At 35.0% G+C, this 18,621-nt stretch overlaps 1 protein-coding gene across 2 annotated transcripts in view; it reads left to right on the top strand.

Annotated features, from left to right (window-relative positions):
- Positions 1-17,203, top strand: part of LOC137631797 (serine/threonine-protein kinase meng-po-like) — a 134,824-nt gene extending 117,621 nt beyond the window's left edge. For both annotated transcript variants that reach the window (XM_068363767.1, XM_068363766.1), the window contains exons 3-4: positions 3,850-4,410; positions 13,512-17,203. In XM_068363767.1, the coding sequence (XP_068219868.1) occupies positions 3,850-4,410; positions 13,512-14,660 (1,710 nt within the window). In that variant the 3' untranslated portion in view covers positions 14,661-17,203. The remainder of the gene's footprint in view (positions 1-3,849; positions 4,411-13,511) is intronic.
- Positions 17,204-18,621: the final 1,418 nt, after the last annotated feature.

Below are 18,621 nucleotides of genomic sequence, written 5' to 3'. Positions count from 1 at the left end.
GGGATCTCTCTCCCTCTCTCTGAGAGAGAGAGAGAGAGAGAGAGAGAGAGAGAGAGAGAGAGAGAGAGAGAGAGAGAGAGAGAGGGGTAGGGGGGGGGTGGGGGTGCGCGGGGGGGGGGGGGGGTTGTCGGAGCGGTACTGGGAGTGGGTAGGAGGAAGAGGAAACGGTTGATGACAGGGAAATGAGTTGCGTAGGCTGGAGGCAGTGCTACGATAGAGGTTAAATCCAGCAGCCGATAACGTTTTTTAAATCTTCCCTTATATAAGTAAGCTATCATGAAAATATCAGAGAGTGACCATATACAGCGAGAGACATGGAGAGAAAATCCTTCGAAAGTATTCGATAAATTAAATAATTAAATCAGTGATATATATCTTTAAATACTGAATACTTTTATGAACAAATATATTAGTACAGTCATTATAATTGGACTCTTAAATCCTTTGTTGTTATCGATATTAGAATACAAAATGCCGATGAGAGGTTGTTAATTAATTGCTTTAAAAATTCCTATAGCGATAGTTTTGAAATGGTAAACATATCAAATGAATAGCTGACAGATGTACAAGTGCCTCCCTAAAATAACCTCTCCATTTTATGCTGATTAATTATGAAGTATTTTCCTATTGAATCCATGACGACCCCATAACATATCTGCCCACATCTGCAGATATATGTATGTCTGGACTAAAATATATTCAAAACCCTCTAAGCATTGATCTTGCGTGAAACACGTCGTATAATTGTGTATTGTCTATTGGGATTTCAAGCATTACAATGTGCGAGGTGGTTGTTAAATACTAACAGAGAGGCAAGGTGAATGTAAGTGAGGTTTATTCAATTTAATATCGAGCTTATATACAAACAGTTGAGGGCAACAATGTCACAAAAATTCAATCAATGTAAAACATGTGATGGCAAGCTTAAACATTTTTTATTATCAGTGTAGGAGAGAACGAGAGATAAAAGTATAGCATTACAGTGTATAAGCATACATGAAACCTATGTGTTACATGGCTCCCACCTAAAAAAGACATACATGTGAAATAGGGCGCTCTGCTCTATAGAAAATAACTGTAGGTGGGCCATCTTACAGGAGATACGCAGGTTTTAGGCGATCAATGGAGATCCAGTCTTCCTTGCCAAGAATTTTAATTTAGAAGGCTTTCAGTATTGCAACAGATCACATGAAAAGGGTCCGTGTAAGGTGGCTTGCTAGCGTCGGTGAGCAGGAAGACATGCATTGTGGTGTGTAAATCTTTCGGTAAGTGTTGCTTTGCTGTGGGCTTTTAAGTGCGGTGGCAGGGAGCAAATTTTTTCCACAACATGACGAGGCGTTGGAGACTGACGGAGGAGGTTGCAGATGGAAGAAAATAAGCAGGAATACCAACAGATCGCCATACACCATTTCAGCTGCTGAGACATCCAGGGCATCCGTAAGAGTGGTCCTTAATCCCAAAAGGACCCAGAGAAGCCGAGTGAACCAGTTGGAGTCATTGCAGCGGGACATCCAAGCTGCTATGAGGGTGCGATGAAAACATTTAACCATTCCATTAGCTGCATGGTTGTAGGCTGTTATCTGATGTAGGGTGATGCCCAGGAGATTCGCTTATGATGTCCACAATTGAGAGGTGAAAGTGGTAACCCTGTCAGAAGTAATATGCTAAGGGGTACCAAATCTTACGATCCACCCTGAGGATGAGGCAGATGCACATGAGGCGGACATTGCAGTTTGCATAGGGATAGGCTTCAGGCCAAGTGAAGCGGCCAAAGACAGTAAAAAGGTAAGGGTGTCCTTGTGATGTAAGTAAGGGACCTACTACATAGACGTGAATGTGGGCAAAATGACGCTGAAGTTGAGGAAATGTGCCCACTCCTGAATCCGTGTGTTGTACTTTTGAAGTTTGGCATGAAATACGGCATGGACCCAATCCTTAGCAATCTTAGTAATGCTGTGGCAAATGAACTTTGTCTTCAGTAGCTGTGCAGTAGATCAATGCGAGGGATGTCACAGTCCATGGATGAAATCAAACACCTGTCGGTGCATGGAGGCAGGTATCCATGGTCTTGGCCTACCAGTACTGATATCACAAAGGAGGGTGGCGTCGGAGTCGTCTAGGGGGATGTCTTCCCGATGAAGGGATGTGAAAGATGTCCTGCATACTTGGTACTCTAGATCTTTTCATTGGGCTTCTGTGAAGGCATTGTAATCCAATCCCAGGTGAATGGTGGGCATAGGCAATGGGATTCATTTTCCCAGGGACATATTGAAAGGTGGAGTTGTATTCAGCCACTTCGGAGACACGTTGGCGTTGATGGGAAAGTAGTCAGATTCTGCCTTAGACAGTTTTCTACTGAAGGAAGCCAATAGGCAGGGCGACCCATTAACCACCTGCCCAAATAGTGATTTCGGTGGCATACAGTAAGTGGAGAAAAGGAGAAGGGCATGTGGCAGGGGATACGTGAGAGCAGCAGCAGTTGATAGGGCATTCTTTGCGTTGCAGATGACTGCTTCCCGAAGGGGACACAACTTCAGGTATTTTGACTTGACCCTTGAGGGAGGCGTAAAGGGGGCAAGAGTGGTGGCAATGGCTAGCAGGAACTGGTGATAATAGAATTTGGTAGAAGGGAACGGCAACCACCAGTGTCTACCAAAAACCGCACACCCGTACCTGCATCATGTAACAAGAAAAGATTAGTGACAGGGGTGACCAAGCAAATAACAACACAAGTCATATCCATATTGGTTCTTTTACTCCTCAATCGTAGATAAATGCAAGTGTAGGAACACTCACATTATTTTTCATTTCGTACAATTACATAGAAGGCTCATTTAACAGCGTTTAAGCCTCCTTGCACATATTTGGCCTTTGAACTTTTAATTAAAGATATTCATGGCCGATGTGTATATCATGGCTCTTCCTTTTAGAAGTAATAGGAGGAAGGTGGCGAAGAAGGCTTCGAAATGGTTGGACAGATGGCATTAACTATGTACTACAGTACTGCTCTTTTTTGATAAACCCAATTTTATCTAATCTTTTAATATTTGTTCGCAAACTGTAGGTGGGCCATCTTGCAGGATTGAAAGGATACACTGAAAATAATAATTCATTCCTTAGTTTACAGTATTGCTTTCGTAAAGACCTTAGAGCTTTTGTTGCTTTTCTTACAATTTCCTGCTTTGTAAAAAAAAAAATCTGTTAATCATTTGTCATGAAAATCGTGTAATTAATCTTGATTTTATCGTTGCTTTTGACTGTATCAGTCATGAGGACCTTGTTTTCAAATTTATGCAAATGTCAATCGATGGTTCATTCATTTAAATAATAAAGATTTTTTTTTCATCAAAACATCACAAATATTAGTTGTTGATGTGTACCATAGTGACTACAAGATTTTAATAACTGGACCTCCTCATGGTGGTATACTTAACCTTTTACTTTTCATGTCATACACACATGATATGCGATTTGGCCTCGAAATCAAGATAGTCGCATATGCTCTTGTCTTTGCATCGATCATTTCTGTGTGTAGACCGGTACTTGCTTAATCCTGAGATCTAGTGGTTAGTTCAGATCAAGGGATAGTCTTAATACCAATCAATCTTATATGGATGATTCCCCCGCAATGTTTCTTTAACTATATGTAGCTCATTTAAAAATTTAGGAATATTCTTTATTAGCAATTTACTTTTAAATAAATATATCAGGTTGGTATGAAGGATATTATAGCAATATATGAAAATTATTTAAAACTGACATAGGGAAAGCATAAATACTTTTTATGATCTAACGCATAAGAAAATAGCTTAAATTGTTTGATTAATAAGTAACATACATGATTTTCAGGTTGACCTGGATGACGAGTATGAAGTCCTTCATGAAATTCAAAAGGGATGGAGAGGAAAACTACTCCTGGTTGAACATAGGAGGACTCGTCACGAGGTTGTCCTGAAGGCTATTCACAAGGATGCAACAACCCGCATCGACTTCTTTCGGGAGTTTCACTACAATTACTACCTCAGTCCCCACGAGAACATCTTAAATGCATACGACGTGGCCTTCGAGGCCGATGACCACTACGTCTTTGCCCAGGAGTATGCTCCCTTTGGTGACCTCACTAGCAACACCTCCGACGTGGGCCTGGGTGAGATCAACACCAAGAAAATAGCCCTTCAGTTGGCCTCTGCTCTCGACTTCATGCATTCAAAGGATCTCGTCCACAGGGACATCAACATGGACAACATTTTGGTCTTCAAAAGCAACTTCAGTCAGGTCAAACTTTGCGATTTTGGGTCCACAAGAAAGAAAGGAACTCTACTGAAGAAGAAGACGGTTTGGTTGCCCTATACGCCGCCCGAGATAGTGGATGTTGTGCACAATGAGGGCTTCCACGCTGAGACATCTCAGGTATGTGAATTTTATAGATTAGTGATTGACAGAATTCTCTCTCTCTCTCTCTCTCTCTCTCTCTCTCTCTCTCTCTCTCTCTCTCTCTCTCTCTCTCTCTCTTAAAATGATAGGGGATACAATACATTGACCAGCTCACTATTTGAAATTTTCCCTCAGACAAATCAATCTTAATCGTATCAAACAAGATATACAAAAGGAAAACAATTACAATGATGAGTCAAGAACAATAAGTACCTGACTAAGGGTTAAAGAAAATATATCGCATTATTTCAAGGATAACAGAAGAAAATTTTATCTATAACAGTAAAGGTTTTGAAAAAAAAAACAAAAAATAATGTAACAGAATAACTCATTTCATTCTTAATCTCAAAAATTATCGTATAATATCATTCACTTGGAGTGCCTTTATCGTGTTTTTTTTTTAATTCAAAATTACAAAATAATACATGGTAGAGATGTTTTCAATGAAATCAAGATTGCATTGTTAATAATAGCTAAATAGATACCGGCATGTGATATTTAAATACAAGAACTTATAAACCACTTCGCTCTCTGAACACGTAACGATTATATACTGCCATCCTTTTTAGTTGTCTTGTCTTTTTCTGTAACGCGGAGTGAACTAAGTATTTTTGCAAATTAAGAAAACAATATGGGTCAACTATATGTTCTATCTGTAAACAAAAGATAATGTATAACAAAACACCATCATAAATTTTGCAATTTGAGGACAGTTAAATGAACCAAGAATGAATTAATAATAAATAAAACGTTAATAATTGATAAAACGTTAACAAAAACGTAGCTGGAAAAGCAGGATGCTATAACCCCAGGGCTCCAACAGCGAGAAGACCGCAGTGAGGAAAGGAGGCAAGGAAATAAGAGAAGTAATTAACAATTAAAATAACATACTTTAAGAACAGTAACTACGCCAAAACAAATATTTCATATAAAAACTATAAAAACTTTAACAAAATAAGATGGAGAGAAATAAGATATAATAGTGAGCCCGAGTGTACCCACAAGCAAGAGAACTCTCACCCAAGACAGTGGAAGACCATGATACAGATGCTAGAGCACTACCCAAGACTAGATAACAAAGGCTTGATTTTGGGTGTCCTTCTCCTAGAAGAGCTGCTTTCCATAGCTGAAGAGTCTCTTCTACCCTGGCCAAGTGGAAAGTAGCCACTGAACAGTTAGAGAGCAGCAGTTAACCCCTTGAGAGAAGAATGGTTTGGTGATCTTAGTGTTGTCAAGTGTATGAGGACAGAGGAAAATATGTAAGGAATAGGCCAGACTATTCGGTGTATGCGTAGGCAAAAGGAAAATAAACCGTAACCAGAGAGAAGGATCCAATGTAGTACTGTCTGGCCAGTCAAAAGACCCAATAACTCACTACGGTAGTATCTCAACAGGTGGCTGGTGCCCTGGCCAACCTACTACATATCTACGGAAAAAACATTATATTAATGGACTTTGAAACTGACCTCTGAAAATAAAGAATTTTGTACGAAATGTACCAAATTCACAAAGTCCCTTTCAATATCAAATTACCGGACTCGAGGAAATAACATTTTCAATTAAGGAAATCGGTATAGGTTGAAATCATAACACCTACTTTGACCAGGACATCCACAACTTGAAGTCAGGCAATGTTTCATGGTAAAGTTTATTATCTAGATTCTCTAAGATATCTTTTTATTGAAAACATAAACGAGAACCTTCCCCAATAATTAGGAAAATAATATGTAACTTACATAACGTACATTGGGCAGACACCATAAAATATTGTTGCTACTGCTGCCATAAATGTTAAAGCCAAAGGTCGCAATGCCGAAACAAAATGATATTCTTTCTATTTTATCTTACTTTTAAACCTAACGAGTTTGGGTATTATTTTACAATCTCAACCCATATGCATAAAGAAAAAACCATCCAGCCTATGGCGACCAGTATTGAATAAGGTAAAGGTCAGGATATATATGAAAAGTTATTTATGTCTCAAAAATAACAATGTACAGTAAACATAACTGGTGTTTTGGATTCGATGAGGATTAAATCTGGAAATAAATTGAATGGATGCATTGTATTTTCTTTTACGCAAATCGTGAAACTTTATCTTTCAAATGGCATTTAAAAGACTTGAATAAATTCAATGCGGGAGCAAAAATTTTAAAGGCCTAGAGCACCAATAGGAAAAGTTGAATTAACAGTAAAAAGTATAAACCTTTACGAAAGAGTATAAAATATCCGTGAAATTGTTCTCTTCATCTCCCTCTTCTGCTTCCCCTCTCTTTCACTGTTTTTAATTTTCGAAATCATATATTCAAGAAACTGATGTAGTAGCTACTATAAATCTTGTGAAGACTTTCACAAAGTCACATTACATGAAGAATTAGCATTTTTATCAATAAAAGACCACATTATTTAACAAAGGAAACACAAGTTCTAATTGAGAGCTTGCAACCACAAGACAGTTATATCAAAATGCCAAAACTGACTAAGATCCCCGTGCGTCATCGGGTTGTTTCAATTAATTACTCTACCTTTTTCTCCTGCTCTTGAGAAGCTGAATATCAGCACTATTGAGGTTAATTTCATAGGTATAATATAAACAATTCATATACTTTTTATTGTTATTTAATTGCTTTTACTGTTGGAGAAAAAGTTATTTATTACATCACAGACTTAATGCCAAAACTATCGTCCTTATATCATATACATCAGAAAACTGATAAGAATAGAATTCAATATTCTTAATATCATCTAGATATTCTGGCACCATCCTCATCTTTGGATGGTGGGCGTCTAATGCTGAAAGTTCTTTCATCTCGTCTGGCCAACTCTCCAAAGTTTCCAAAAGACTGTTTCGGCTCAGTCGCATTTTGTTTCTTTGGTGTTTCTCCTCCGAAACAGGGAGTCTCGGATATTCGTTTGCAGTTATTATTTCTGACCGGGTGCCTGTCTGTCTATTGGTATATTATGTAAAAGCTGGTTTTCCTTACTGAAAAAACAACAACATTCCTCCATTCATACTCATACTGCAGAAAACTTCTACAATGACTGCTTCATATATCTACACAGAATCTTATCAACAGTTTATCTAAACACCCTACACAGACTACATCCTTAATTATATTTTCACACATTATCTCATTCCTGTTATATAAAGATTCCTCTTTTTCAATAACTATTTCACACTACTTTGTCATTACATGGTAGAACTCCTTACCTCCTATCCTAAGAGTTCCACATCATGCAGACTAATTAACACTAATCATATTCTCTTTTTATGTAAACGAACCATATCAAACCATTTGCCTTCATAATCTCATCCTTTCTCAATCTTCTCTCAACTTTATGCTCAAACATCACCATCTATTACTTTCTCTAGTAGAGATACATTATCCTGAAGTATCAATACTCTATTATTATTATTATTATTATTATTATTATTATTATTATTAGTAGTAGTAGTAGTAGTAGTAGTAGTAGTAGTAGTAGTAGTAGTATTACTTGCTAAGCTACAAGCCTAGTTGGAAAAGCAGGATGCTATAAGCCCAGGGGCTCCAACAGGGAAAATAGCCCAGTGAGGAAAGGAAACAAGGAAAAAAATATTTCCAGAACAGTAAAGACATTGAAATAAATAATTCCTATATAAACTATAAAAACTTTAACAAAACAAGAGGAAGAGACATTAGATAGAATAGCGTGCCCGAGTGTACCCTTAAGCAAGAGAACTCTAACCAAAATAAGTGGAAGACTATGGTACAGAGGCTATGGCACTACCCGAGAGTAGAGAACAATGGTTTGATTTTGTAGTGTCCTTCTCCTAGAAGGATGCTTACCATAGCTAAAGTGTCTCTTCTACCCTTACCAAGAGGAAAATAGCCACTGAACAATTGCAGTGCAGTAGTTAACCTCTTGGCACCTGGGTCTAATTGGATCTATCTGACTTTTTGCTGCACTTCATCCACAAGGTTACTAACCAGCCATGACGATATAGATTAGCAGTTCTATTGAAATACCTACCACTGATTTCAAAAGAAACCTTTAAAGTTTTTATGAATCAAGATATAGTTTAAAATAACATGCAGAAAGTTTGTAATTAGAATTTTGTTAAATCTTGGCCTATGGTAAGCCCAATCTGAATCCCATGCCTATGATTTCCAGCTACAAATGTCAATAAATAGTTAGGTTTCACGTGAAATAAATATCTGGTTATTACAAACGTCGGTTTGCTTACTGTATTAAATTATATAATATTGTTTTATTACAGTATTTCTTTATCTTACCTTCGTTATTTTGAGGTGGATTTGTGTCTGTATCTCCGAATGTTCGCAAGTTGGGGGACCTTCTGTATCAAAATTCATGGAAAATCGATGCTGTGGAACAGGCTCATTTTATAAAATGGCACACAGAATTGGAAAAAAATATGCCAAATACTAATGCACTGACCATTCTATTCTGATGCATTTTGTGACAGAAAAGGGAAAGTAAATTAATAAAATTGTATGAAATAATACACATTTATAGTAATTAGGCCAATGTACATTTCAACTAGAAAAGCTACATTTACAGCATATTTCACTGCATCTCCCTCCCCATGCAACCATGGACTGGCTCAAATTAATCTTTTCCAGAAACGGGTCCCCGATAGATTTACAAGAAATCTTTCTGAAGTGCTGTATGCAAAAATTGTGAAAAGTGCCGTGGGGATATATTTTAGGCATTTCCATACGAAATTTCAGGCCATATGGTTTAAATGCCAGGGCATAGGGACAAGAAATGCATGGGGGGGGGGGGGGGACAAAAAATAGCCGAAAATCACTAAAATAGATGTAGCCTATAGAAAAAAAAAAACGATTTGCATCCTGCGGACATATATCCAAGGTACCCTCATACGAAATTTCAGGTAATTTTATTTAAATATGAAGGCACAAAATTGCAAAATTAACCATTTTGAACAAGCGTATGCTGAAAATGTTGATGACTTCCATTGGTATTTATTTGAAGCACCTCTGTACCAAATTTTAGGTCATTCGGCTATACGAGTAATACCAGCGCGTAGGAGGCCAAAATATATATTTTTGTCAGAAATGGTAAAAAACTCAAAAGGATTTAAAAATTAGGTATCAAAAATATATTTTGAAACACACTTGGGTATTTGCCCACTCGACCCTTGTGCTAAATTTCAGGTCATTGACCAAGAAATGACTGAGTTAATATATTTGAAGATTAGACAGCAGGAGGAGAAGAAATGCCAGGAAAAACAATATATTTCCCTCCCATGGAGTGAAATATAATTAAAAGCCCCCAAATATCGGTCACTGGATCTTTAGTGGGCTCCATATTGCATTTGAGTGATGTGCTGGCTTGGCTTTAACATCATTTTATACATCATGAATGTCACTTTCTTGATCAGGAAGAGTTACATTGGCGCAACGAAGCCCTTTACGGTTGACACATGCTGGGAAGCATTCCAACCAATACTTTCTGCAGCAACATATCCTTTCTGTACATCGTGACTTGCATTCACAGATGATTACTTCCAGAAGATAATTGGTTGTTGGCTTCATATAATTTTGGATAGGCAGCAACTACCCGTTTCTTAGATAAACAAGTTGACTTTGGTAATGAGCAGCTGATGATGTGGGAGGCAAGCTACAAAGGTGTGTACTTGTACTTTATACAACCTTCTGATGGAAGCAATTAAACTGTAGAGTATCCAGTGTCTTGTCGGCTTTATTGTTCAACACCGAAGCACGTTTTCTTCACGGTTGCCAGTGGATGCTTGAAGTATGAAGCCAAATGCCTGAAATATTCACTAGACTTGAAGTGGTGTCACAAAAACTAGTCATGAGAAAAAAGGAGGTTGTTGCATATATCAATTTCAAGTGCAGCTGGAACAATCTTGATGTTTCTGCATTTCGGTGGCTTCTATGAATTCGTCTTAGGTTTTTGGGCAGAAGTAATTGCTAAAAGAAGTCTTTGGTGATTAGCTGCATAGTAGCACAAGAAAGTCAGTATCATACCTGGCAAGAAGAGAGACTTCTTTCTTCATGGGAGAGAACATATCTCCTGGGAAATATAATGGACCACTGCTTTTTCTGAGCGTTAGTTTAGTGTGTACATCTTTGGAGTGTACTTCTTAACCATCGAATACTATGATAACAGAGTAATATTTTCATAGAATACCTCTCCAATATTCCACCGAGTTTTTTGCAAGAGAGCCCTGCAATTTAGGGGATCCATGTATGCTTTCACGAGGTACAACGCATGATAAGCACAATCTAGGTCTGATGAAATCTTTACATATTGTATACCAGCCTGAAAGAGTTTAAAAGAAGAAAAGAATTCACTAATTAGCCAACGACATTTTATAATGGGAGATTTAAAGATTAATGTGGAGTTATTTTTGTTAATATAGTTAATTTATATTTAATTACCCTGCATTTTTTTTTCAAATAAAAAACCCCTTGAATTTGATTAGTCTATTTTTTTTTTTAAATTGGCTGCCTTAGGTGTTCATTTTGACACTCATTCTTAACTAATAGATATTTTTGTTTTTAATGGTCTTATGTTAGTGCGCTATCTTCTTTAGCATATTCTAAAATATCTAATCCCAATTTTTGATTGTGAAAAGGAACTTTTTTTTCTAAATTTATTCCGGCTGCCTTCTCTTTGATTTTTAGCACGTTATTTTACACAATAAATCGAGTCATAAAAACTTTCATAATACTTTTGTAATTAGTAGTGGCTTCCTAAGTAAATTTCAAAATATAACACAACATTGTTCACAGATATACTTTTGCACCAAACAAGTACTTCGTACTGTCATTCTGATACAAGCTTCGCTTCCATCGTAAATCTATTTTATTTGTATTCACATGTTATCATCCGTAACATTCATCCCCAGCATCCACATTACCACTCTATCGAATCTATTTCTAGCCTTCCCCTAGGTTCTACGTATGTCACAAACGGTTTTTCTCTTCATGTTGAAACCTCTCACATTTTTTTCGTTATAAACACATGTCTAACCCTATATATATATATATATATATATATATATATATATATATATATATATATATATATATATATATGTATGTATATATAAATATATATGCATATATATACATATACATATGTATATGTATATATATATATGTATGTATATATAAATATATATACATATATATACACACATATACATATATATATATATATATATATATATATATATATATATATATATATATATATATATATATATATATACTGTATATGCAGAAGAACCACAGGGAAAATGAAAATAAGAAATATACGATTAAGTCCTGACTAGTTTCGTGATACTTCTTTAGAGGACTAATGAGGTTGGATCTCCGCCCAGTAAACACCTGACCTCAGCTCAGGTAGCTGGTAAGGGAGTGTCATTGTTCTCTATGCCTCTATATGTATGTTCGTACGTTTAATTTCCCTATAAAATGTAAAGAAACCTCTCTCAATAAATCAGTCCTCTGAAGAAGTATCACGAAACTAGTCAGGACTTAATCGTATATTTCGTATTTTCATTTTCCCTGTGGTTCTTCTGCATCAGAGCATCACGTTTTCCTGTGATTTTTACGCATACTGTATATATATATATATATATATATATATATATATATATATATATATATATATATATATATATACATATATATATATATATATATATGTATGTATGTATGTATATATATATATATATATATATATGTATAATATTTTGTCTCTATCTGTCCTCTTGTCTGCGTTACTTTTGCTATAGAAAACTTAAGATATATCTTGCCAGAATACAACCTAATTTAGGTATACTGTATATATATATATATATATATATATATATATATATATATATATATATATATATATATATATATATATATATATATATATATATATATATATACTAACAAAATGTACATATATACGGATAAATAGTGTGAGATTATTAAAAGTAGCGTAATTAAATGCTAGTTAAGATAACTTCTGTTATGTACTTATTTTTATTACTTTTATCTTATATCGCATATGGACTCTTCAAGATTGGAAGATATTTTAAATCTTATGCAGTTGCGAAGAATAATATCAATAATTAATCTTCTTACTTTTGATCGTAGTGAGTAACGGAATACATTAATGGGGCTAGCGTCTACAAGTCTCCGATTTTCTCTAAATTATACATATCAATATAATTGGTGTAAATAACGTTTATATTTCCTTGCGTGTGTTCAGTATGGAATTTCATACTGATGTGAAACTCTGCTACTGAATGTATCAATTCAACTGTTTAATTTTGGGGTTGTGGTAGCCTATTGGGAATTCACCTTCCTTGTAAGCTAAGGAACGGGGGTTTGGGGTAACCTACAGTCATCAGCGGCCACTGCCTGGCCCTCCCTCGTCCTAGGTTGGATCGAGAGTGGCTTGGGAGCTGATCATATGTATATATGGCTATAGCCTCTAGGGCATTGCTAATGTTCCTTGCTTCTGCCATCCATTAGTGACCTTTAAACATTCGTTTCAAGTTACTTCTGTGAATAATCTCTTACTTTTGGATTTTTTGTTTTTGTTTGAGTTAGAGGTATGGATAATTCATTTTTATGAGAAAAGAAACACTGCTATGGAAAAATATCATCATTATCGTTAGTTTAACTATATACGTTTATATGGTTAATTTACTCATGTTATACATACAGTATGATTCTCATGTAATACATTGTTGACTTGATATCTTAAGCTTTCATTTCTAAACCAGAAAAACTGCAACACATTGTGATGGAAATGATTGTGTCATAAATCTATTTATAAAAAATAATCCAGTAATGCTATAGCTTTCTCGCTACAACGTACTTTTGTTTCAGGTGTTAAAGCTTTTATTTGATAATAGGCAATTATTACTAAATAAAGATCCAAATAAACTTTTGACGATCAAATTACAAAAGTTTAATTAAGACGTTTTTTTCCCATGTTTCTTTAATTAGCAATCTTACATTTTACCATTAAAAATGATTTGCGTCAAATCGACAATAATCTAATTATCTTTTACCCCGCAGGATGTGTGGCAACTTGGCATACTGATCTACGTGCTTCTGACTGGACAGCTGCCCTGGCAAAAGGCTGACCTCACTGACCCTAATTACGCAGAATATGTCAACTGGAGGAAGAGGAAGACTCTGCGAACCCCTAAACGCTTTACTAATTTCACATCTCGTCTACTGCGCATGTTCAAGAGATTACTAGAGCCTAAGCCTGAGAAGAGATCATCCGTCAGAGAGGTTTACAAATACCCGGATGACAAGTGGTTGGTGAAGCTTCCCCGGAGAGACGCTGGCGATATTGACAATCAAAGCATCTGCTACTCAACGGTCTCAGCTCATTCCTGTCCAAAGGAAAAAGACTATGTCTTGAGAACTTTGAAAGAGGCAGGCATAGAGACTACCGTCGACCGAATAGCAAAGCGTCAAAGGATACATGAATGGCTGGAACATTCACTTTCGAACAAAACTGCAAAGGGAGAGGACCAAAGAGCACTGGACGGTTCGACCTCTTCATCGACCGACCAAGATGACCAAAAAGAGGATGAGGTCGAATCTCAGTGCTCAGAAGATGACAAGAGACTGAGGGAGAGTTTAAGGAAACAGTACCAAGACCTTGCTGCGCTTACTATTGAAACTGCTCGAACAAGGAGCGTCACAAATAACATCCATGATGGACACCATGGTTCTGCTCAAGACAGGAAGTCAAGGATCATGGATCGCAAGCCACAATCTTCAAACAAAAAAATCGACCCCAGAAAGGGCGAAATTATTAATTCTGGCGTGATCGTAATATCAGGAAGCATAGTCACTCCTGTCCGAAGATTATCCCGACCAAGAGCCCATAGTAATAGTCCGCACCTAGGAAGGAAAAATTTCATACACACTCAGAAATTTAACGACGTGCCTCCAAGTCCGCCACCAAGAAGACATAAGCAAAGCACCCCACCCGCTTTGTCTTTTGAGAGCCCTATTGCCAAAAGCCGTTCCTACGGTAGATCAGATAGGACTGAATGCGGGTACGAGTTAAAACACAGCAAGACTTACGGGTACTTCACAACCGATTATTCAGACGAATTGGACTTGCAGAAAACCAGTCAAGATGGCAGCAGCTCAACAGACACGAGCCTAGCGAGCGTGCTTGTGCAACCAAATGCATACCATTAAGGAAATGCAGATACGCTCGTACAGAAGCGCTGAGTGATAATGTTTGTACATTTCTATGTATAAGCATCTGCCCTTGGAGACAAGCCTTCCATATGGATTGTAATAAAAAGCGTTTGTCTGAGCTAACAGATAATGTTTGTCCACATTTTTTAATTTTTTTATATGAAACTGTATTTGCTTTCTTCTGTGTGTAGGGATATTCAAGCGTGTTTAGGTTTCTTTTATATTTATAAGAAAGTGACTAGTAAGTTATTTATCAAACCGAGTTTTGACTTCTTTATTTCTGTGGAATTTCTCTTTTTTAGGTAATATAAAATATATAGAAATAATTCCAATGGAAAAACACTCTTTATATTAATGGCTCGGTAAAGTATTATTCTGTGTTTCATTCAATGTATAATATTTCATCACTGAAAAAGAGAAAGAAAGGCCTAACAAATTTTACTTTTCCGTATAAGTAATCAAAACTTGCAAATTGTGTTAGATCGGGTTTCTAGTCTAATGAAACTACTGGCTACACATAATTCAAAGTTGCCATGCTAAAAGTAAGTCGAAATAGATATCTCACAAAAGGCTTGTGAAGACTTTATTTGATGTAAGAGCGTAGCTATGGCGTGAGTTCCCGGCAGCTGTGTTCTTCTTTTTATATTCTAAAATTTTTTTTTCCACTTGTGAATATACTGCTCAACCGGTGCCAAAACATGTCTAAAACCTGAAATCTAAATCAAAACCTTTAGAAAACTAAAACCACTATTTCAGTAAATCCTAAGTAACTGCGAGTGATCTCCGGAAAAAAAATGTAAGGTAGAATTAGAAACTTCTCTAGTGTTAGATCTGGTCCTTTGTGGTGGTATATTACTTTGTCTTCCCTTATCATAGGAAAATTGCGTTGTCAGATTATTGTGCATCGAAATTTTGTGTTGTCAAAAAAAAAAAAAATTATGTAACTGATCACAAACAGGTGATAAGTGGTCATAAACCCTCCAGGTTCCATGCAGTTCCTGAAATGTTTTTAAATGTTCTTTTTTAATTTCAAAAACCAAAACCTTCCAAAGCTTAGTTATAGACGACAAAAGCACTTGTAAAATGATAACGCGACTAGTATTACAACCAAAAGTAGTGAAACTAAAAATAGTGGTAAGGGCCATGTTTGTCTTAATCGTAAACTTGAGCGGTTTATATGTTTATATTGGGTACTCTGCGGGTTAATAAGTCAAAATTCAAAACAAAAATGCTTATGAATACATGTACAAAATTTATCTCCATTTTCTTATTTATCTATGTTCATATAAAAGCGGCACTTCTGCCAGAAGTATCGCTTTACGTAAAAAAATAACCGAGGTGACGATCCTCGTACAATTCTCTATGAAAAGTATATGTTTACGACAACAGCTCAACAGACGTGGCCTTAGCATAGATTTTATAAACTGAAGCAGGACGCATGTCGTCCATTAACTCTAGATATCAAGAAATAGAATAATGATAACACGATAAGAATGATCTAACAGACTCTAATCGACCGTTAGTTCGTTCTTAACATTTCCTATATCAAGTCCGGTGATAAGTTGTATAATAATGTTAGATTATTGGTGGACAAGTAAAAAATATATGCATGAATGTAACGCCTACTTATTTCCAGATTATAACAGTAGAATAATTTTTAAAATAGCTTAGTTATTTTTTCCACTTTACTGTATGTAACACGGAATTACCTGAAGGCATTTCTGAACTTCATTTTCATGAGTTTTAAGAAATAAATAAAAAGATGTTACAAAATTGTAAATCTTTCGATTTTCAGGACTATTGCCACTACAAATTTATTCCACCTATTCCAAACTCAAATAAATGAGAAAACACAAGTATTGAATCAAAACATTACGTTAATAAAAAAAAAAAAGATGTTCAGTATTAGGTAAAAATGTATTTATTGAATATTTTTCATAGAAACTGTAGCATGGTAGCTATTAATTATCACCATATACTATAGACTGATCTTTCTGTAATATGCAAGATTTACGCATACACAAATGGATGGTGCTTTCAATGTTGCAATAAGAATGTGATTTTCTTATCAACGTATAAACAAAAAGAAAAGGGAAAAAAAATTCGGTAGATGTAGAACCCACGATAGCTCATAAAATAAACTTCAAACGTAGAACACAGTATTCTATCTAAGTAAGTAGAATTAAGTAAGGATGTGGGTGTGCAAGTAAAATGTAATTGTCGTTGTGAAGTGACATTGTTACTAGTTAAGGTTTACTATTTAAAGTCTAGAATGTCGACCTATGCGTAATCATTTCTATTTCCTGGAAGAATTTTCTTACTACTTAGGATCTGGCCGAAATGAGTCCCCGATACCAAGGGATGTGTTTATGTTCCCTGAAAATACAATTCACCATAAGATTACTCGGTTGAGTGAAAAAAATTTAGATAACATACAGAATATATTGACCAAAATATCAATGAGAAGTAATTAAAATACATGACTTGTTTAGTCTGGGGACTTTTTGAAGCCATAATGCTGTACTGACAATAATGATTTTTCGTATATATGTATGTATATATATATATATATATATATATATATATATATATATATATATATATATATATATGTATGTATATATATATATATATATATATATATATATATATATATATATATATATATATATACATACATATATATATATATATATATATATATATATATATATATATATATATATATATATATATATCAAAACATGAGATATATCTTGTATATACCGTTGATCCGTCTATGGATAGGATTACTGTAGTGACTGATGACATAAATCCTAGATCTGTGATGAAACTTTTTAGAATGAATGTATGAATAACGAAATGTATAATTTTTACAAAAGAAAGGTTTATTGTTGCAGAGAGTATATTATCTAGTTTTGAAACTGTTAGGCTATTTACCAGAATGTATCAAGTTTATAAAAGGTTACCTTTGAGGGTCATAACATTTAAGGCTTGAACTGGGTGTATTTTGAAAAGAACAGAAAGACTTTGTCGTGACAAAATATGCAATTATATCTTCCAGTATGAATATAATATCAATAGCAGTTAAGATATGATTAAATCTAAAATGTGAAATCCATGTTTTTATCTATTGACCAAGAATTAAGGATTTGGATAAAATCATAAAATATTATTTCTGATTTTCACTCTAAAGTATCTCTTCATAATATTTCAGATTTAATGGGAATCCAAAATGCTTTGTATGACAAAAAGTTAATTTAATTCGTATAAATCAATGTAATCGGTTGGTTTCTAAAAAAAAAAAAAAAAAAAATCAGAAATAATGATTTTCATGGTAATGCTTCTCAATATTTCAAATATATCAATATTGAATCCATTTAATGGAATAAATTACTATGACTTCTGAGGCTAAGCTGAAGTGTCTTGATTATCTCTAGGAACATAAGTAAGTTTCCTGTACAAAAGAGGTGCATTTATGCTTAATTCGTCTTTTCTAACAACTGAGAGCAAGATACTAATCCAGTTTTGTATGAATTGTATCTTGGCCAAGAACGATTAATATTTCATATAATGAAGATGTATTTTACCGTATTTCTGAGAAAGAAACTTAAAAAAAAAATATTATTGACTGCCGTAATGAAATCTGTCGTATGTACCTTTTTTGTAAAAAAAAACCATAAAAAAAAGATTCCGACTGTTTGTGACGATCGTGTGATTGGCAATAGTTTTGTATTTTCTTGTAAATAAATGTCCAAAGCGAACCAGTCTCTCGTGTCTCCTTCTCCTGGCATTATTTTCACCAGCAGATTTTATCTCTTTCAGAATATCAAGCTTTTTTTTTTTTTTTTTTTTTTTTTTTTTTTTTTTTTTTTTCAGAGTTCCTGATCTCCCACCGTCTTTCTTTCATTCGAAGAATTTATGCTTCAGTATTTGACCAGATTTTTTAAAACTCAAG

Source organism: Palaemon carinicauda, chromosome 40, assembly GCF_036898095.1.
Source record: "Palaemon carinicauda isolate YSFRI2023 chromosome 40, ASM3689809v2, whole genome shotgun sequence".
Lineage (NCBI taxonomy): Eukaryota > Metazoa > Arthropoda > Malacostraca > Decapoda > Palaemonidae > Palaemon > Palaemon carinicauda.
The sequence above is the reverse complement of the archived record's forward strand: the minus strand, read 5'-3'. Positions and strand labels throughout refer to the sequence as shown.